Genomic DNA, 21,299 nt, shown 5'->3' on the forward strand with positions numbered 1-21,299 from the left:
CAATTTAGGGATCAGGGACCGTGGGACAGATAAGAGCCCTGATGACGCATCGAAGCTGGGGAGGCGCTGTGACGCTCCGGGACTCCTCCGGGACGGGAGGAGGAGCGTGTTCGCTTCTGCCTGTGAGGAGTCTCCCCTTTGCGCCACCAGCCAGACACTCCCTGCTTCCCTTCGTCCACTGTTCCTTCCTTTGAGAGTCGTTTCTTTTCGGTACTTAGCCATGGGCACTTTATTTGGAACTGAGAATACAGAGAGAAAGACATGGCTTGTGCAGGAGAACAGATGCGCCCACAGCCTTTCCTCAGGTTGTGAAGAACCTAAGCTAACGGGCTTTTTCCTCCGCACCCTCCTGGGCTGGTTGTCAGCCCCCACGGTTTGACCATCAGCTCTCTGCTGGCGCCTCCCAGATCTCTCCTCTCCAGCCCTGGCCTGGGTGGCCACCTGTCCGTGAGTCAGGTCCAGTCCGTGTACCAGAGGAGCCCCCAAGCAGCATCTCCCCAAACCAGTTCACCTTCAGTGCACACCCCTCGCAGCCCACTCAGCTTTGCTCTTATGTTCAGAAAATGGCATCACCGTCCAGCCACCGACTTGTCCAGCCAGAAACCGCAGCCCTCCCAGATTCAGCCTTGACCCTCATCTCCCACGTCCAGTCAGACTCAGAACCTGTGAGTTCCAGGTATATACGACTCAGGATGCATCCGGAATCCATCACTTCTCTCTCTCCCTGCAGGACCCTATGAGTTCACACCCTGTATTTCTGTGCGGGATCCTCACGCAGCCGCCGCTCACACTGCAGCCAGGCTGCTCGTCCTGAAACGCAGATGGAGCCATCTTCTCACTCATCTATTTAAAACCCTCCCAAGACACCTTTGCCTTTCAGGGTAAAGTCCCAGCTCCTCAGTAGGGAACACAGGCCCTTTCTGACTCAGGTTTGTTTCTCTCTCTAGCCTAGTTCCTCGCCTCACTCCCCTCAGTCAACATGCCCAGTCACTCTGATCGTTTCTGGGACACATCATGTTTCTGCCACTTCCGAGCTGCTCATGTCCCGCTTTCTTAGCCGGGAACCTCCCTCCCTGAACCCCCTTCCTCATCCCTCACCTGGGCAACTCCTGCTTATTTCTGGACGCAGCAAAGCCTGCTCTGCCCTTCCAGTCACAGGTGTGTTACCAGAACCCCTTGTGCTTGCTTCTTGAATAGCAATTATCACTCCGTATTTTAAGTTTCTAACTAACCTGAGCTCCTTCACGGCAAGCGCTGCCCCACGTGAGTGGGTGTGGGAATCTGGAGTGTGTCATTGACCTTACTCACATACTCCGCTCGTTCTACCAGGCGGCAGCCTTGCTGTGAATCCTGTCTTCCGTCTGCAGCAACAAAAGTGCTGTCTGGTCGCCTCTGCAGTGGGGCACACGGGTCACTGTGCTGGGGCCGTCCTGCCCTGCCAGATGAGGCAGCTGCACTAAAAGAGAAGTGGCACCGTCCAAGTTCTGTAACCTCCTGGCTGACAGGAGCAGGGCCTGAAAGAAAGTCTCAGCTCAAGTCCCTCTTTGCTTTGCAGATGCCATCTGTGAGCAGCAGCTGATCGTGTGCATTAAATCTGGGAACAGGCCGAGCGTGGGGGACATCATTGAGCACTGCCCCAGGGAGGTCATCGGCATTATGAAGCAGTGCTGGGACGTGAACCCAGAGGACCGGCCAACGTTTGCTGGTGAGAGCGGCCCTTGTGACTGCGCGGTCCCCCACGGGGTGATGCTCCTAGTAACATGCCGACAGGAAGTTGCTTTGAGTTTTTAGAAAAGTGAGTTCCACTTGTGATTTCAAACACTTTGTTCAGTGAAAAGATGCCATCCCTCCCCAAAGCATGAAGGCGTCTAAGGTCCTCTTGTTTCTGGTTTTTCCCCCGATAATTAGCTTTTTAAAAATTTTGTTAAAATATACACGGCACGTAACTTACTGTTTCAACCACTTGTAAGCATCCCGCTCAGCAGCATAAGCGCATCCACGGTGCTGTACGTCCGTCATCACGGTCTGTCCCCAGACGACTTCATCTCCCCCAGCTGAAACGACCCACTGAACAATAACCCCGCGCTCCTCTCCCCCAAGCCCCGGCAACCGTCAGTCTACATTCTGTCTGACTGCTCTGGGAACCTCATGTAAACAGAATCATACAGTGTTTGTCCCTTTGGGACTGGCTGCTTTCACCGGGCACAGTGTCTTCAGGGCCATCCATGTCATAGCCTGTGTCAGCATCTCCTCCCCTCCTGCTGCTGCGCACTCCCCCATGGTGTGTCTGATGCCACATTTCGTCTGTCCGTTCGTCTGTTGGTGGATACTTGGGTTGTCTCCACGGGCCTTCTTGTTTCTTAGCTTCTTTTCTTTCCCCTCCCCTTGCGCAGCTGGCGCCCCTGGACATGTGATTTCTCACCTGGATTGGGCCCATAGTAGAAGGGGAAGGAGAGGGACGTGGATGTTTGTCACATCCTTGTACCTCTTCTCACGTCCCTACGTCACCGAGGACTGGCCAGGATCCTAGAGGCAGAGGATAAAAGAACATCAGAGGAAAGGGGAAAGTCAGGGGAGGAAGAAATAAATCGTAGGAAGGAACTTAGGAGCCGGCAAAGGGTTTTGTTCTCACACTTCTGCTGTGGGAAAACAGAACTGAAGCCCATCTCCCGCTGCCACCAGAGGGTCAGAGTTGGGATTTGGTCTAGTTGCCTGTTTCCTTGTTCCCTCAGTCAGCCTGAATCTTGTCCTGGCGTGGTTTCTTCCCTTCTCTCATGCTTTCTTCACTTTTTAAAAATTAAAATTCTTATTTTGAGATAACTGTACATTTACATGCAGGTATAAGTAACACAGAGACGTCCCATGTGCCCTTTGTCCAGTTTCCCCCCGTGATAACATCTGGCCAAACTACAGCACAGTATTACAGCCGGGGTCCGGACACGGACACAGTCAGAAACGCCTCCATCACCACAAGGGTCCCTCCCCCTGCCCTGTCATAGGACTAAAGCTGCTGTAAATATTCATGTTACAGGTTTCTGTGTGAATGTCTTTATTTCTCTGGAATAAATACTCATGGCATGTGATAATTTCATGTTTAAGTTTTTCGGTTTTTTTTAAGAAACTGCCAGACTGTTTTCGAGAGTGGCCGTACCATTTTATATTCTCACCAGCAGTGTGTGAGCGATGTAGCTTCTCTGCGTCCTTGCCAGCACTTGGTGGTGGCGTTCCTTTGTATTTTAGCCGTTCTGGTAAGCATGTAGTGGTATGTCGCTGTGGTTTTAACTAGCGTTTCTCTGATGGCTAATGACACTGAGTATCTGTTCGTACGCTTGTCTGCCATCTGTGTATCTCTTTGGTGGAATGTTGTTCTATGTCCTGCCCGTTTTCTATTTGGATCTTGTTTTCTCACTGTTGAATTTAGAGTGTTCTTTATCTATTTTATATAGTATTCCTTTGTTGGATATGTGGTTTTTAAATATTTTCTCCCAATCTGCAGCTTGTTTTTCATTCTCTTAGCAGAGTCTAAGTTTTTTATTTTGAAGACTAGTTCATTAACTTATCCTGTTGTGGATTATAGTTTTGGTGTTAAGTCTAAGAACACTGTCAGGGTTAGATCCCAGAGATTTACATTAAAGTCTGTGTTAAGTCCATTTTTTTCCTATGATTGTAAATGAAAATTCATTTTTGCTAACAACAAAACTGATTTGGATAGGAGACCTTTTCTCTTTTCTAACATATCTGTTTAATGCCATACATTTCCTTCTCAGCACTGTTTGGTTACGTCCCACAAATTTTTTTTCTTTTTTTTTTTTTTTTGTAGGGGGAGGTAATTAGGTTTATTTATTTATTTATTTTTTAAATGGAGGTACTGGGAATTGAGCCCAGGACCTTGTGCGTGCTAAGCATGTGCTCTGCCACTTTGAGCTAAACCCTCTCCCTCCCACAAATTTTGATATGTTGTATTTTTGTTCACTTCAGTGCATTTTTAAATTTTCCTTGAGACTTTCTCTTTGATCTATGTATTATTTAGAAGTGTGCTGTAATTTCCAAGAGTTTGGAGATTTTCCTGTTACTTGTTATTGATTTCTGGCTTGATTTCATTGTAGTTAGAGAACATAGTCTCTATGTTTCAATTCCTTCAAATTTGTTGAGGTTTATTTCAGGCCCAGGATATGGTGTATCTTTGTATACGTCCTATGGGCACTTGAAAATAATGGGTATTCTGCTGTTGTGGGGTGCAGTACTCTGTAAGTCTCAGTCAGACCTTAATTAGTCGATGGTGTTGTCGGGTTCTTCTGTATCTTCACTGACTTTCTGTCTGACTGTTCTTTTAGTTGTTAGGAGAGGGCTGTTCGCGCCTCCAGCTCTACCTGTGAATTTGTCTGTTTCTGCTCTTGGTGCTATCATCTTTTGCTTAAATATTTTATATGTCTTTTGTTTGGTGCCTGTGCACTGAGGATGGTTACGTCTCAATGAATTGATACTTTTATCATTATTTAAATGCCCGTTTCTGTCTCTAGTAATCTTCTTTGCTCTAAAGTCTACTTAGTTGGATATTAATATTACCACCTTGCTTTCCTTTTATTAATGTTTATATGATAGACCATGTTTTTACTTGAAGCTGCCTATAATCATTATATGTAAAGTGAGTTTTTTGTGATGGCATATAGTTGGGTCTTTTTTAATATATTCTGCCAATCTCTGTCTTTTGATTGATGTTTTTAGACTATTTACATTTAATGTAATTATTTATCTGTTAGGGCACATGTGTGCCATTTTATTTTATTTTCTGCTTGTTCTGTTTTTAATTTCTTTTTCCTGCATCCTTCAGGTTCTTGAACATTTTTTAGACTTCCATTCTGATTTATCTACGGTATTTCTCAGTATAGTTTTTCTAATGGTGCTCTAGGTATTACATTTACTATACATAGTTTATCACAGTCTACTGATGTTATATTTTACCAGTTTGAGTGAAGGATAAAACCCTTATTCCCTTTACTTCCCATTACCTTCCCCTGTGTATAATTGCCTCAAATATTTTCTCCATGTACATTCAGAACACATCAGTCTTACAGTTTTGCTTCAACTGTCAATCATAGTTTAGGAAACTCAAGAGGAGAGGGGGAAGCCTGCTGTATTTACCTATCCTTTTCATTACTGTGTTGTTGTGTCTTTTTTGGCAACACTACTTCTGACACTGACTGTGTCACTAGCAGGGTGTCCTAGAATTCTGATGCTACCTGGCATTATTATCAGACTCCATTTTTGCTGGGTTGACAGTCTCCTCTTCTGTTGGCACTTAAGAAATATTGTGCCAAAGTTGAGAAATCCTCTGTCATTTTAAATGTTTTTTTATAGGTAAGATATTCGTTTTCTTGAGCTCCTTTCAAGATTTTTTCTTTGTGTTTATTTTTCAGTTTAATTATTATTTGTCTTGGTATGGATTTCTTTGGGTTTTTTGTTTGGGTTTTGCTCGGCTTTTTGAATCTGTAGGGTTATGTCCCTTGTCAAATTTGGGGAGCTTTCAGCCATTATTCCTTAGAGTATTTTTTTGGCCATACTCTGTTTCCATTCCTTCCAAGATTCTGATGACAGATGTACTAGATCATTTGTTATAGCCCCACATAGCCCTGAGCTTCTGTACATTTTTTTCCTCTCAGTTTATCTTCTCTCTCTTGATCGTATTGGGTCATTTTTATTGTTCTGTCTTCCAGTTCACTGACTTTCCTCTTTCTCCTCCATCCTACTATTGAGCTCATCCACTGAGCTTTTTAATTTGGCTTATTGTATTTTTCAGTTCTAAAGTTTCATTGACATTTCTTTTATAGCTTCTACTTTTTTGTTGAGGGTTTCTAGCTTTTCAGTTCTTTCTAGATTGTTCATAATTGCTTATCAAAGCATTTTTATCATAGTGGTTTGGGAATCTCTGATGGGTAATCCTACTATCTATGTCATCTTGGGGTTGGCATCTGTTGACTGTCTTTTTTACTCAGTTTGGAACTTACTGTGTCTCAGTATGATGAACGCTTTTTCTATTGAAACGTGTACATTTTCTTACTGTTAGGAGATTCTGAATCTTCTTTACGCTTTGTGTCTTACCTGGCTTTTTCTGACATGGCTTTGACAGAGGAAGGGTGGCTGCCACCTTGTTAGTGCCAGGTGGAAGGAAGTCCAGGTTCCCCACTTGGCCTCTTGCATCTGAAATGGGGCGGGGGGTGCTTCTTGTTACTACTGGTCGGGGTGAGGGTCCCGGGGGAGTCCACGTGGTTTCCATGGACACTGCGATGGAGGAGAAAGTCCTGACTCCCCCAGGCCTCTGCTGATCTGGGAAAGAAACATCTTGTTACTGCAAGGTGAGGACACAAGTCCAGCCTCCCCCTGTAGTACACTGACATGACAGGACTGGAGGGGCTCACTGCCATCTGACTGGGAGGAAGGTCCTGGCTTCCTATTTGGCCTTCTCTGACATCACCCTGCTAGGGTGCTGGAGCTCCCTGTTACTGTCTCCTGAGGTTAGAAGTCTCTAACTTTGCTCAGGCAGTCTTTGCTGATGGGGGTGGGGGGTGGAGTCACACATTTTTCTGTGGCATTTGGCTGGAGAGTGGTTATTGACTAACCACTCTGTCTTGCTAGGCTGCCCCTTGCTTAGTCCTCTGGCCAGAAGGAGCAGGCTTTTGTTGGGCTTTTTTTGTGGGATTGCCAGCTTCTTCAGGTCTACGTCCAATTTATGAGGCAAAAAGAAAACCCAGTAAGCCCACTGCTGAGTCTTTCCTCAGACCCCAAAGTCCCTAGCTGGTCTGCCTTTGCCTCTCCTCCTTTCAGAGTCTCCTTGTGTTTATTTTATATACAATATACAGGGGTTCTTGTTGTACTTAGTGGGAGAAATAAGGAAAAGTCTGTCTATTCCATCTTCCCAAAGGTGGAAGTTACCTTTTTCTTTTAAGACCAGTGGTTCTAACTCCTTATACCAAATCCTTATTCTGAGTATTCCATCCTATAATATACCAGAGGGACAGAAACCAGGAGTCTGCTCATCCTTTTTCACTGGGAAATCAACTCATATTAGGTGGAGCTTTGTGCTACAGCCAGAGAAACTACATGCTATTAGGCAGGAGCCCTTGGTTTCCAGTGTTACGCTATCCTTTGTTCTGTCTACGTAGTAATTAATTAGTCTTGTTAGTCTCTTTATGAAAGGCAGTGATTTGGCATTTAAACATTTATTTTACTGCTTCACCCACAGATTAAGGTAACTAATTCAAAAACAATAGATTACTGATATTTTAATTTTATTTTAGAGAATACTTAAGAAACTTAAAGTACTTTTTTTTTCACATAGGCATTGAGGAAAAATTTAGACCTTTCTATTCAAATCAATTAGAAGAAAATGTAGAAGAGGATGTGAAGAGTTTAAAGGTAGGTAACAAAGCAGGTGCTCAAAATGTTAAAATATTAAAGCAATATACTGTCAGTCATGAAAACCAAAGCACTATCATTTATTACTAAGATCTGAGGTGAGCTAGCTTGGTAACCACATAGAACAAAATGAGCAGTTTTATGCAGATAGCATCAAGTTGGCATACTGGACCCATTTGTCCATTAAAACTAATGAGAGAAAGTGTATATAGCAATATGGAAACAAAAGCACAACACGACTGGAATAGAATGGAAAGCACCACAGGTGGACCGGTCATTCTGAGGAATTCATGAAAGAGAGAAAGCCAACAGAACGGTACCTGCTGAGACATGTGCCGGGAGAACTTTTCACAATGGCTAACCCAGAACGTAATGCAGTACAAGTGCTGGAGGAGCAAGTCTCGGGTCAATGTATAGAAGAAACAGATGGTCACCTGTGACATTGATAGGGACTGTCACTTGGGAGCCGTGGTTGTGTCAGTTTTAAAAGTTAGCTTCTCTCCCTAATTCCTTTGTGCTAAACAACAGATGGGAGCAGCAGCTGTCTAGGGATGAACCCGTGAGTTTGGTGCTTGGGATCAGAGAGGCACGTCCAAGCCAGTTACCAACGAACAAACGAAAAGGAACAAAGACCTCTCCTCCGTACACACTCAGGAAGCAAGCTGCTGTCATAAGTCTAACAGCAACATACTGCTATAATCATGAAATGGACACTACAGTAAATGTAACAGGCAGGCAAACGGAGATTTTAAAATACACACACACAGACAGTCAAGAATTGCCAGACTTTTGAGGGATGCCTAAAGAGAGACAGCCAATACAAACCAAGAAAGTAACCAAAAGGGCATCAGGAGAGATAGTCACTAAGGCAAAAGAGCACTACTGCAGCAACCGGGACTATCTCATGACGATAAGTTTCATTTCACCAGGAAGATAATAACAGCTTTAAGTATGTATTTGTCTTTAATATACATGACTTCAAAATATACAAAGCAAAAATTGATAAAACTCAAAGAAGAAATAGACAAGTCTATAATCATCATTGGAAATTTTAATGCAAACTTCCCTTTAGTTGATAGAACAGACAAAAAAAAATCAGTAAGGATATAGAAAATTTGAAGAACATTATTAACACATTTTACCTAATAGAAATATATAAGATGCTACACCTAATAACTGCAAAATTTCCCTCTAAAGGCTTTTCAGGAACGTACAGAACATTTTCAAAAACTGAACAGGTGCTGGGAAATAAAACAAGCCCCAACCAATTTAAAAGGACTGTAATCACATGAAGAATGTTCTCTGACTACATTTCAGTGATGCTAGAAACTCATCTTAAAGGATAATTAGAAAATCCCATGTAATTGTAAGTTAAGAAATAGACTTTTAATTACCCTTTGGGTCAAAAAAGAAAATCACAATGGAATTTAGAAAATATTTAGAATTGAAGGCTAACAAAAACACCAAAAACACTACAAATTAATAATTACAGAATATACTTACTAGTAAAGTGAATATATATGTAGTAAATATAAATATACGTGTTCTTATGACTGTGTATTATGATTAGATATATGAAAAGCTAAAAATGAATTAGCCAAGCGTTCATCTGAAGAAAACAGAAAGCCATAAATAGTCAGGAAGAGCATAAATCAGTGCTATAGAAAACAGGTAACAGATAGTCAAAAAAGCTAAATCTTGGGTCCCTGAAAAGGCTAATAAAATCCACTAATTATGAGTGATCAAGAAAAACAGACAGAAGACAGAAATAATGGAAAAAGAGGCATCACTATGGCTCCTGCAGACACCAGAATGACAGTAAGAGGAGATTCTGAACAACTTTTTGCCAATTCACTTAAAAATTTACATGAACAGACTTCTAGAAAAAAAAATACAGTTGACCCTTGAACAACACAGGTTTGAACTGCATGGGTCCACTCATACACAGAATTTTTTTCAGTAAATACATGCTACAGTACGTGATCCTCGCTAGGCTGGATCCGCAGGTGCGGAACCACCAACACAGAGGGCCAACTGTAAAGTTATGCTTGGATTTTTGACTGTGAAAGGAGTGAGTACCCCTAACCCCCATGCCGTTCACACGACAACCATCTAAGTTAGCAAAACTGGCTCAAACAGAGATAGAAAACCTGAATATTCCTGTAAGCATTCAGAGGCTGAATCAGTGATCAGAAATTGTCCCACCAGAAAATTCCACAACCAGAGAGTTTCATCAGCGATTTCTGTCAAAAATATTCAGTGAAGAAATTATCCTAATTTTATACAACTTGTCCAGATAATAGAGAAGAGGAAACTCTCCTAAACCCATTTTATGAGACTAGCATAACCTTGAGTCCCAAACCTGAAAAGAAGATACAAGAAACGAAAATTACAGAACAATTTCACTTAAAAATATAGATGTGAAAATCCTGAACAAAACATAAACAAACTGAATCCATCAATGGACAGTAAAGGCTGAAAAAGAAGGACACGCAGTCTCGTGCAGTATTGGTAAAAGTGCAACTTGGTGAAGTTTATTGAAAGGTGAAGTATCTATCAGAGTTTTAAAAGCACATAACTTTTGCTACAATTCTACTCTTTGCAATCTATCCTACTCACATGTGTGCTCAAAGATTTGGCTTCAGGAGTTTTTTTGCACCTCTGTTGAGAGTTAAAATTTGGAAATGACCCAAATATCTCTAAGTAGATGTAGTAAATTATGACTCATCCAAACTACAGAATACTGTATAGTCATTTAAAAGAGGTAGAAACCAACAAATGACATGGAAAGATCTTCAGGACTTGTGAGTAAAAAAATAAGTCACCAAACAATAGAGTGTGGCCCTTTAGATCTTAAATAAATATATGTATGTGTGTGTGTGTGTATATTTGTATATTTCCATGCCCAGAGAGAATAAAAAGATCCACAGCATACTCTGGATAAGGATTGCCTCTAGAGAATGGAAGAGAGTGGGGCTGGAAGGAGTGACATTTAAGTGTTGCTCTGCGTAATTCTGCAGTTTGAATCTTTTAAAAGAAGTTTGCATTTATACATTTTGTCTAATAAAAAATAACTGGAAAAAGAAAACAACTGTTTTTGTAAAATTAAAGTAACAAAAGTGCTTATCATGTTAAGTAAAAAGCAATATACAAAATGCTACAAACTTGGCACGTAGGTAGTGTCCTGTGTCATTCATTCTCCCTTAGATCATTCGTATGTTCATTCAGTGAATCTTTTGGGTCATGTGCCTATGGAGCAGGCACTCTATCAAGAGAAAAAGGAAAATATGACTAGGGAAAGTAACTTGAAATACAAAATGTTAATTTTTTTCATTTTAGCGTAGGTTTCTTTTTAAAGCTAATTCTGTACATTTTCTATATTTTTTATAATGAGTATTATTTTATGGGGAAAAGTTTTTCTTTTTTTTTTAATGTAAAATGTACATAAAATTTACCATTTTAACCATTTTAAATTTTAAAAAACCAGTTCAGTGGCACTAAGTACACCCATAATGTGCAACCGTCACCAACATCCATTTCCACTTTTGTTGTCCCAAACAGGAACTCTGTCCCAAACAAGTCCCCATGCCTGCCTCTGCCCGGCCCCTGCTGACTCTGTCGTACTCTCTGTGTCTATGAATCTGACTCTTCTAGGGACCTCATAGGCAAGGGCTCATACCGTGTTTGTCTGTGTCTAGCGTATTTCACTTAGCGTAACGTTTTCAAGGTTCATCCATTTTGTAGCATGTATCAGAACTTCATCCCCCCCCCTTTTTTTTTAACTTTTTTTTGAGGGGGAGGTAATTAGGTTTTATTTATTTATTTAATGGAGGTACTGGGGATTTGAGAACTTCATTACTTTTTAAAGCTGAATAATACACCATTATATGCATATGTCACATTTTGATTGTTTTTTCATCTGTTGATGGATACCTGGGTGGTTTCTACCTTTTATCTATAATGAATAATGCTTCTATGAACACTGGTGTATAAGTATCTTTTTGAGTTCCTGCCTTCAATCCTCTGAGGTGTATACCTAGGAGTGGAATTGCTGGATTGCATAATTATATATTGAATATTTGAAGAACCATCAAACTGTTTTCCATAACAGCTACCACATTTTGCATTTCCACCATCAATTCACAAGGGTTCCAGTTTCTCTAACACTTTTCATTTTCTGGATTTTGTTTTGTTTTCATATCCATCCTAATGAATGTGAAGTGGTATACATCATGGTGGTTTTGATTTGCATTTCTCTAATGACTAATGTTTTTGAGCATTTTTCATGTGCTTATTGTCCATTTTTATGTCTTCTTTGGAGAAATACCTATTCAACTCCTTTGCCCACTTTTGAATTCAGTTGTGTTGTTTTTTGTTGTTGAATTATAGGAATTCTTCATATAGTCTGGATATTCATCCCTTATATTTATATGATCTACAAATTTTTTTCCCTGTTCTGTCAGTTGTCTTTTTACTCTGTGTCCTTTGATGCACAGAAGGTTTTAATTTTGATGTAGCCCACTTACCTATTTTTACCTTGTTGCCTGTGCTTTGGTGTTACATCCAAAAAAATCACCGTCAAATCCAATGTCGTGAAGTTTTTCCCCTGTTTTCTTCCTATAGTTAGTTTTAGCTCTTAAGTTTAGGTCTTTGATCCATTTGAGTTAGTTTTTGTCTGTTTGTGTATGTTGAAAGGTAGGGATCTAACTTCGTTCTTTTACATGTGGCTATCCAGTGTTCCCCCACTGAATGGTCTTGGCACCCTTGTCAAATCAATCGGCCATATGAGCAAGGTTTATTTCTGGATTTGTTACACTCCGCATGTCTTTCCTTAGGCCAGTACCGATGTAGTGAGTTTCGGAATCAGGAAGTTGAGCCCTCCAGCTATTCTTTTTTAAGATTGTTTTGGCTAATTGGGAAAAAAGGTGTTTTTTTTTTTTAATTTACCCCTGGTAAGAGCTATGTGAAATTTCTGCCTTCTGAAAAATTCATTCTTCTTATAACAATTTCCTGCAACTATTTTCTGCTGTTTACTAAAGTATATCTTTATTCTCTTAATTTTAGAAGGAATATCCAGGCCAAAACGCAATTGTGAAGAGAATGCAGTCTCTCCAAATTGACTGTGTAGCAGTACCTCCAAGCAGGTCCAATTCGGGTAACTTACACAGTGATTGAAAATCTACTTTTTCACTTATTTGTCTGCTCATTCATCTACTGTCTAAAATGCCATTTACGATTATATGAGAAACAGAAGAAGCTATTAAACTGAATACCTGCCTTAAAGGAATATATATTTGGAGTTAAGGTACATATATTTGAAATATTAAGTAACAACATGTTCACCCAAATCTTACAGTTATCTTGAACACAAGAAGTTTAATGTATCTGATGGGGAGGAAGTGACAACTCAGGAAAAAGAAAGGGATGTATGTGGGAGCAAAGTCCTTGAGAAGGTCAGTGACGACAAGATCCCGAGTACATGCAGAGAGGCTGGTTTCCGATTCAGGCAGGGACACTTTTTTACTAACAAAAGGGAAGGCAGAGTGTAAGATACTGAAGCCACTCACAAGCTGTCTGTTCCTTAACTTCTTGTAAGCCTCACCCATCATCGTGATAATTACTCCTACTCTTGTAAGGCTTTTAAAGAATGAAAGGCTCCGTGGGAAGTGCTCAGCAGGGAGGGGCGGCCACGCTGATTCTGCAGCACTGCATCCCAGCAGGGAGACACTTCCTCTGCTCTTCCTTGGTCGTTTCCACAACAGCCCCTTTTCTGTTGCCTGTTTAACTCCTCTAGTGCTCTGCCACTGCCAGGCAGGGGCGACTGCATATTACCTACATGATCCATAGGGGGAAAACTGCCTCGTAAACACTTTCTATTTGTTCTCAAAGTTCTCAGTATGTTACTCTGAGGTCCAGATCCATGCTGGCACTCAGGTTTTGTTTTGCTTCTTTATGTTTCATAAACGCTTTCCAACACTGATCATTTCTTTTCAGCCACAGAACAGCCCAGTTCGCTGCACAGTTCACAGGGATTCAGGATAGGTCCTGTGGAGGAGTCCTGGTTTGCTCCCTCCCTGGAGCATGAGCAGGAGGAGAATGAGCTCAGCCTGCAGAGTAAACTCCAGGAGGAAGCCAACTACCACCTGTATGGCAGCCGTATGGACAGGCGCACAAAAGAGCAGCCCAGACAGAACGCAGCTTACAGTAGAGAGGAGGAGAAGAGACGAAGGGTCTCCCATGACCCTTTTGCACAGCAGAGACCTTATGAGGCTGCTCAGAACCCAGGGATAAAAGGCCCCGCTTGTTCCGGTGCAACCAGTCACGGCAATGCAACACACCAACCAGCAGGGCTCACCAGCCAACCCCGTTTACTATACTGGAGCAATGGATCATGTAGTCCACACGGGTTTGGAACAAGACCATTGGATCTGGGAGCAGCAGGTCCAAGAGTTTGGTATAGGCCAAATCCAGGCCATATGCCAAGCCTGTATAAAACTCCAGTGCCTGAGACCAACCTACTGGGAAACACACCCACCATTCCATTCAGCTCCTTGCCATCAAGAGGTAAACAGGCCTTTCAGTTACACTGTTAGATTTTTAAATTTTTTTCTGAAAATAAAGTAGGCATTAGCTCTGTTGTAGACTCTAACGTAGCAAAGGACAAGTTGTTTGGAGTCTTCAGCTGCCAAATGCACCCTGCCACCTTGGACTAGTCCGCATCAGACCACTCGGCCTAGGTATATTTGGGTAGGATTCCTTGCAGCTGCCCACAAGTACTGGGTGACAGGTCCTTGTATCTAGTGAGCATCTTCCAGTCAAACCCCAATCTCGGTAGTCCGCTCGTATCCAGTCTTGGATGGAAGTGGAGGTATCTGCTTATATTCTTTCACTTGCTTGCTGTTTTCCAAAGGTAAGACATGAGTCTTGGATAGTTTTATGTATCTTATATAGGCCAAAGACTACCATTTGTGATGAAAAGCACAGTGCTGGGCTACCATCACCACCATTCATCTCAGGAACTCTTTTCTTCTCCCAAACTGAACTATACTCATCAGGCAATCACTCCCCATTCACTTCCCTCCTCCCAGCCCCTGGCAATCAACCTTCTACTTTGTTTCTATGAATTTGACTTCTCTGGTACTTCATATAAGTGGAATCATATGGTATTTGTCCTTTTGTGACTGGCTTCACTTAGCCCAATGTCCTCAAGGTTCATCCATGTTATGGCATGTGCCAGATTTCCTTTTTTTTAAAAGGCTGAGTAATACTCCATTGTATGGATGGACCACGTTGTGTTTACCCATTCATTTGTTGATGAACCCTTGGGTGGCTTCCACTTTTTGGCTATTGTGAATAATGCTGCTATGAACATAGGTGTAGAAGTGTCTGATCAAGACCCTGCTTTCAATTCTCTGGGGTATATACCCAGAAGTAGAATTGCTGGATCATATGGTAATTCTGTTTTTAATTTTTTGAGGGACCACCACAGTGGCTGCATCTATTTTGTGTTCCCACCAGCAGTGCACAGAGGTTCCAGTTTCTCCACATCTTTGTCAACACTTGCTATTTTCTGTATTTCTGATAGTCGCCATCCTAATGGATGCGAGGTGATTCAGCCACCTTCTAAAGAAGACTTCCAAGGGTGGCACAGGGTAAATAAGTTAACTTAGGCATTTGGCATAAAACCGTGCCCTCTTGCCACGTTTTTTTCTCTCGCTTTCGGTCTAGATGTACTTACTGCGTGTTTCTCTCTAATCAGACGAGTCTGTAAAATATACCATACACAGCAGTTCTGGCATTCAGATTGGAGACCATAACTATATGGAGATCGGTGCAACGAGTTCTTCCGTCCTGGACAGCATGTTCGTGAACGTGAAGGAAGAACCAGCTTCTAAGTACCAAGATATCTTTGGTAAGAAGCCCTTCAAGGACCCACTGTATAGCGAACTGGACTTCCTTACTCACCTAGTGTTTCTCTCATTATTCGCCCTGAAAGTTGCCCTCTCTTTCCTCTCTAAAATAGCTCTGTAACTTCCATATAACTGCTTTCTAACTAGTAATGTTTAATATGGGGACAATTAGACTATCTAATTCGTGGATTTGCTGTGAAAGTTAACCTAGTCAATATGAATAAAGAGCTTAGCACACTGCCTGGCCCCACAGTATCATCTATAAAAGTGTTAATCATATCATCATCATCATCATTACTCCTTAGACCTAGGAGCAGCAGCTCCCTCAGGTCCTCATCAAAAAAAGCTTCTGTAAAAGACAGCAGACTCTGCCCTCAACTGCTCCTGTGCAATAAAAATAAGAGGGCTTTCTCTTACAGGGTCCCACTCTGCAGGCTCATAACATGAAACCCAAAACACAACCTGGGAAAAGCACTCATGAGGCCAAAACAATGGGATTTTAGAACCCAGCTTTCTAATTACCCTAGGACTGGCAAGTTTTTAGAAAATCAAGGGCCGGATAGTAAATGTTTTAGGCGTCAGTGGCCCTGAGGTCTCTGTTGCAACTGCTCAGCTGACACTGCAGCACAACAGCAGCCACAGACAACGTGTACATGATGAACATGGCTGTGTTGTAGTAGAACTTTGTTTACAGAAATGAGCAGTGGGCCATTTTTGATCCACAGGCCATAGTTTGCCAATCTCTGGTCTAACCCATTTGAAGGCTAGTCTTTAAATACCCAGAGCAGAGGTTCCTAACTTCTGGGGTGACAAGGGTACCTCTCCTAATGAAGTACTGACCAAAGTTGGCAAATATCTTGGGAGGTTTTCGGACTGCCAATGTCCACTGGTGATGACAGAAGCCACACTGTGGGGAGCTGAGGAAAGAATGGGCCTTGAGCAGAAAAAAATAGGCTGCTGTCTTTCTCCTTACACTCAACTTACTGAAGTAGGATGAGGATCAAGGAATATGGTTTGCTTGTGGTGTTGTGGTGGTTTTATACTTTTATTTGCTTCGTTCTATTATTTTTATGAAGGCCTGAAAGGAAGCAACCAACAGAAAGAGAGAGGTCATGGCTATCGGAGAAGAGAGGACAGCATTTGGGGTGGAAGAGGGGTGAATCCAAAAATAGACCTTGAAGAGTGTAGATACCTCATCCTTCAAAAGACAAGGGAAGGCCCTATAACTGAACAAGCTCACACTTGGTCTCAGTTCCCTCGATTAAGTGAGAGGAAAGTGAACTGTTGGGTGAAGGGTATCCAGAAATGAGCGACCTTAACTCTGGCCAGATGTAAGTGGAAAATGCCCAAAAGGAACAAAAATGGCGTTTCCCCTTTTACATAAGGAAGGTCTAACATAAACAAAGGATGCTGGCTAAGGTTGTATAGAATAGTCTAGTAGCCAAGCAGTGGTTTTGTTCTCAAAACCATCAGCTAAGGCTCAGAGTCACATCTCCTAGGAGGAAGAGGTTCCCTGTTGTAATTCACACACAGACTCCATATGGGTTAGCGGACACGTGAAGCATCATCCAGAGTCAACAACTATATAATTAAGAAGTTATCTTTTTCACTGTCTCCCCTGGTACTCTTTGCTTTATACAGATTTTTGAAGCTAGAATGTTTAAATGGTCATAGCTTGATGCCTCCTTCTCTTTTCTATCTGGCAGGTAATAGCACTAGTCTGACTGATAAACACCTGGACCCAGTCAGGGAAAATCTGGGAAAGCACTGGAAAAACTGTGCCCGTAAGCTGTACTTCACTGAATCTCAGATTGATGAAATTGACCATGACTATGAGCGAGATGGACTAAAAGAAAAGGTTTACCAGATGCTCCAAAAGTGGCTGATGAGGGAAGGCAATAAGGGGGCCACAGTGGGAAAACTGGCCTATGCACTCTACCAGTGTTCAAGAATAGACCTTGTGAACTATTTGATAAACATCAGCCAGAACTAACTCCTGAAGGGGCTTTTGCAGCATGAGATGATTTCCTCACTTGGTGAGTGACCCACCGAAAGTGTACTGCCTCAGATTGTTCAGAATTCTTTCCTGTTACGGGGTCTGTGTCTAGATAAAACATTTCCTGCATTTCATAGCTGGAGAACGGGAAAAGAAGTCTATAGCAAACAACCCACTGAACAGGAAGACCTATTTGTGGCCATGGCCCGATCAAAGCAGCAGCTTAACTGGGTTTTGAAAGGGAGGGAAGAGATCCTTGAGGCAGGTGATTTTCTTTCAGATTGTTTCATAACCGTCAGGCTGTTCATTCAGCTTCTTGGAGTTTTGTTTGAGCAAGCAAAATAATTCAGAGAACATAAACTAAGTCAACTTTCTTATTTTGTGCTCTTCTCCACATAGGCTCCTTTTATAACCAAAGTCCTGTAAAATTCTAAGTTCTCTTCAAATGAGGTTTTTGTATCACAAGCACAGTTCATTACAAAATTATAGGGTCTTTTAACTTCAGTATCAAATTCTGTTTTCAGTCACTGTAGGCTTCAAGAATTATATGCAATCCTCACTACATAAATTGACTAAGGGGATTTTAAGGCATACTAAGGAGGGGGGCAAAAAAAGAACAAAAACAGCAGACTTTCCTAGCGTGCTGGTGCAAGGAATTGCTACTGTGACAAGTACAAAAATTCTTAAGTTTTTATGTTGTTTCCTAGCATTTGATACTTTATGTACTTCTCCAACCTGTGTGCCCTAATGGAGGAGGAGATATGGGGGGGATATTGACCTCTTCACCCCTGGCTATGACTGGAGCCTCAGGGAAGATGACTGTTGAGCAGTTTCCTCAGTTTACCGCAGGGTACTATAGAAATATTTTCATTTTTTGTGTGCGATTGTGATATAAAAGGACAGCTTCAGAGTCTGGTAATTGTGCCTCTAGGACTCAACCTTTCAAAGCCTACCTGAAAAAGACTGAGTGAAGGAACTTGAGGATTAGAAGACCGAAGTGACCAGGCCATTCAGCATCACTGCCAGCACTCTGCTAAACAGAGAGAGTGTGCCATTGTGTTTCACCTCCCAGGAGGGTGGGAGAGAAGGGTGCAGGACGGTCAGTCTGGCTGCCAGAACAGATTCTAGTGTTTGGTGGTTGAACACAGTATTGTTGGTTCTGATTCTGTATCTCCTCCAGTCCCAGCAGATAAACACACACACACTCCTGAAGTGCAACTGTAAAGCAAAATTTCTCAACCTTGGCACTGTTGGCATCTTGGGCCAGACAATTCTTTGTTGTGGGGGCTGTCCTGTACGTTGTAGGATATTTGGAAGTAATGCTGGCCTCGGGTTGTTAGTGGTGCACCCCCTCTGCTCCCCCTCGTCCCATCCCTTTTTTGACAAAATGTCTCTTGACGCTGCCATGTGTTCCCCGGAGAGGCAAAACTGCCCCAGTTGAGAACAGCACTACTATAAAGTAATGGACCTGTTTTCTTGTCCATACATGTCTGGGCTCACGACCTGTTGCCACACAGCATGAAGTCATGTAGACCAAAAGGAAAAGTGGAAGGGGAGACAGTCCCAGGCTGGCTAGAGGGGGCTGGATGATTTCTTTTCTAAATGCATCCCTGTATCTCTAACAGTGTTCTAAATTCTCTAAATTCCTAAGAGATTGACTACTAAATGATAAGAAGCAAAAATGCAAAATGTCTTTGAATTTCTCAAATAAAATTTTGAACCTCAAATCAAGCCACTGAAATGATGTGTGTATCTGTATAAAGGAAACAGTTTGAGATTTGAGATTCTCCGCGGTGACTTTACCACGCAGGCTGGCATTTTCTGTACATACTCTCCTTTTCACGCCCCTGTTGTTGGCAGGAGAGAGGAAGCTGGTAACAAAAGAGGAGCTTCTGGTGGCAGCGCTTTCGGCTTTCAGGATGAAAAATCCACAGCCCTGAGAGCCTGCAGCACCGCTCAAAGGCCTTACCTTCAGCCCCCACTCTCAAAAAACTGGGCTGAAAAGAGCCAAATTTGTATCTGAGAAGTTTCAACACAAGGCCCAAGCACCACAAAACACTAGTCTTGGGCAGAAACCAATTAAGTGAGATGACACAGACTGCAAAATGAGCAAGAAGACTAGCCACACTGGCTCCAAAAGGGGTATTCGGTCAGACCCTAAGGTTTATACTAGCAGATCTCACATCCTGCTCAGCAGACTTCCGACTTCTTGCTATGGTCATAATCTCTGCTTTGGTTCCGTAATACGAAGTTAGGTCTTCAGGAGGGAGGAGCTATTTCCCACAAAATGTTTTAAGTAGTATTTTGATGTACAGTTTAATGTGTGATGTTTATAAAGAAAAGTTTTTCTAATTACAATAATAATTAAGTAAAAGGTGTTTATATGGCCATGGTTTAAGAAGCGTTTGATTACAAAGAAATCACTGAAGGGCTAACGCTATTACAGTGGATTCTGTGATGTGTAATAGTCCAAGTACAGGGTTATGAAATCAAGCCGCCTTAAGTTCCCCTCTGCCACTCTTTGGCTGTGTACCAAGGGCCTGCGTCTTAACCTCTCTTCGCCTATAAATAGGAACAGTACATAAGGTTGATGTGAGGATTAAAATAAGATAATGCATCATAAGGTGCTTGGCAGAAAAATAGGATTTTTTTTAAGTAGTTATTTTAAAATTGCACAACACTGTTACACACAAAGAACCGGTTCTCAAGCGTGCGCTTAAAAACCATGACGCCAATAACCTAAAACCTCAGCACTACCGTTTTTGCTTACCAGGAGGATAACTGGCGTTAAAATTGTACAATTATGTTTAATCCTCATCGTCTGTGACAAGAAACCCAATCAGGAAAAAATAGGATGTTGACCCCACCAAAGACTTCTGAAAGTCCGACAACAGCAGCAGAAATATTACATATTTCTCTTTTGTTCCACGCAGGAAATTGATGTGCTAGCTCCACGTTGAAAGAACGTAAGTATTTTAGCATAATCCACACTCAGGCCAAACTGCTCAAGAAACTCCGGCGGGCTGGCGAGGGCACTGCCGGTACCGAACTCTCCAGGGCCGGGACACAGGCGCTCTGAGCGCACAGGGCTGCTGAGCGCAAGGGTCTCTGCGAGGAGACACACGCCGAGACGCGGGGCCCCGGCTAAACCGCAGCCCGATCAGGGAGGGCAGGGCACAGGCCAGAACGGGAGCCGTAGGTGCTTGCCCGCCCCCCACCCCCACCCCCAGTGAATCTTCAATTGCAGACAACGTTTACCACCTTTTCAGTCTGAATTACATGGTCTGAAGAAGAAGCAGAAATCCAGTGGCGGTGAGGTACACGTGAAGCCCGCCCTCGTCACCACCCTCAGCCGCACGGCCTGCGGCGCCCAGGAGTCAGCGCCGCGCTCCCTCAGCGCCACCCGCCTCCTTTGCCTCGCGAAACCGAGGCCCTGACCCTCCAGGCACTCACCGCCCGCCCCCTCCCCGGCGCCGGCGCCCGCCGTCCTAGCTGCCGCCCGCGAGCCTGACGGCGGCGGGACCGCACACAGCCGGCGCCACCCGGCGCCCGTCCCCCGATCCTGCACCCGCCCGCCTCCCCGAGCACGACGGCCGCCGGGCTCACTCGCGCCGCGCGCTGCGCGGAGCCACGTTCTCCTGATCCATCACCCACCGACGACCCCCGGTGCTCCTCGCTGTGGCTCCTGCGAGTGACGCCGCGCCGGTAGCACAGCTGTCAGAGTCCCGGCTTGGCACTCCCGGGGGCGCGGCCGGAAGTGGGGCTGCGGCCCGGCCGGAAGTTCCAATTCCGTTTTTTCGAGGCCCGGCGCCGCGCCGCGTCCCACGGCGGCCGCAGCGTTCCGCGTCCCGACGCCCTCACCAACACTCATTAATTTCTGGGGCTTTTGAGAATAGGCGTCCTGGAGGGTGTGAGGCGGTCAGACGAAGACAAAAGTCAAACCCCATCATCCCTACAGTCAGCCGCCCGCCCCCGTCGGC

At 43.3% G+C, this 21,299-nt stretch overlaps 1 protein-coding gene and 1 long non-coding RNA gene across 10 annotated transcripts in view; one reads left to right on the forward strand and one right to left on the reverse strand.

The window, feature by feature from the left end:
- RIPK1 (receptor interacting serine/threonine kinase 1) overlaps window positions 1–20,648 on the forward strand; it is a 35,749-nt gene extending 15,101 nt beyond the window's left edge. For 4 of the 6 annotated variants that reach the window (XM_032462402.1, XM_032462404.1, XM_032462403.1 and 1 more), the window contains 6 exons: window positions 1,556–1,705; window positions 7,337–7,413; window positions 12,478–12,568; window positions 13,408–13,977; window positions 15,173–15,325; window positions 17,030–19,051. In XM_032462402.1, the coding sequence (XP_032318293.1) occupies window positions 1,556–1,705; window positions 7,337–7,413; window positions 12,478–12,568; window positions 13,408–13,977; window positions 15,173–15,325; window positions 17,030–17,316 (1,328 nt within the window). In that variant the 3' untranslated portion in view covers window positions 17,317–19,051. Of the gene's footprint in view, window positions 1–1,555; window positions 1,706–7,336; window positions 7,414–12,477; window positions 12,569–13,407; window positions 13,978–15,172; window positions 15,326–17,029; window positions 19,052–20,252 lie in introns of those variants that run through there. The other 2 variants (XM_032462406.1, XM_032462405.1) reach the window with 2 other exon arrangements.
- Window positions 205–21,081, reverse strand: LOC116658153. 4 transcript variants are annotated; one of them, XR_004313336.1, is made up of 3 exons: window positions 20,974–21,081; window positions 6,100–6,324; window positions 205–2,526 (listed from the first exon to the last, which is right to left on the reverse strand). It is a non-coding gene; the product is annotated as an uncharacterized LOC116658153 (long non-coding RNA). The 4 variants fall into 4 exon arrangements; XR_004313337.1 differs by lacking the exon at window positions 20,974–21,081 and adding an exon at window positions 7,734–8,920; XR_004313338.1 differs by lacking the exon at window positions 6,100–6,324 and having other exon boundaries at window positions 20,974–21,079.
- Between the last annotated feature and the right edge of the window lie 218 nt (window positions 21,082–21,299).

This window comes from Camelus ferus, chromosome 20 (genome assembly GCF_009834535.1).
Source record: "Camelus ferus isolate YT-003-E chromosome 20, BCGSAC_Cfer_1.0, whole genome shotgun sequence".
Lineage (NCBI taxonomy): Eukaryota > Metazoa > Chordata > Mammalia > Artiodactyla > Camelidae > Camelus > Camelus ferus.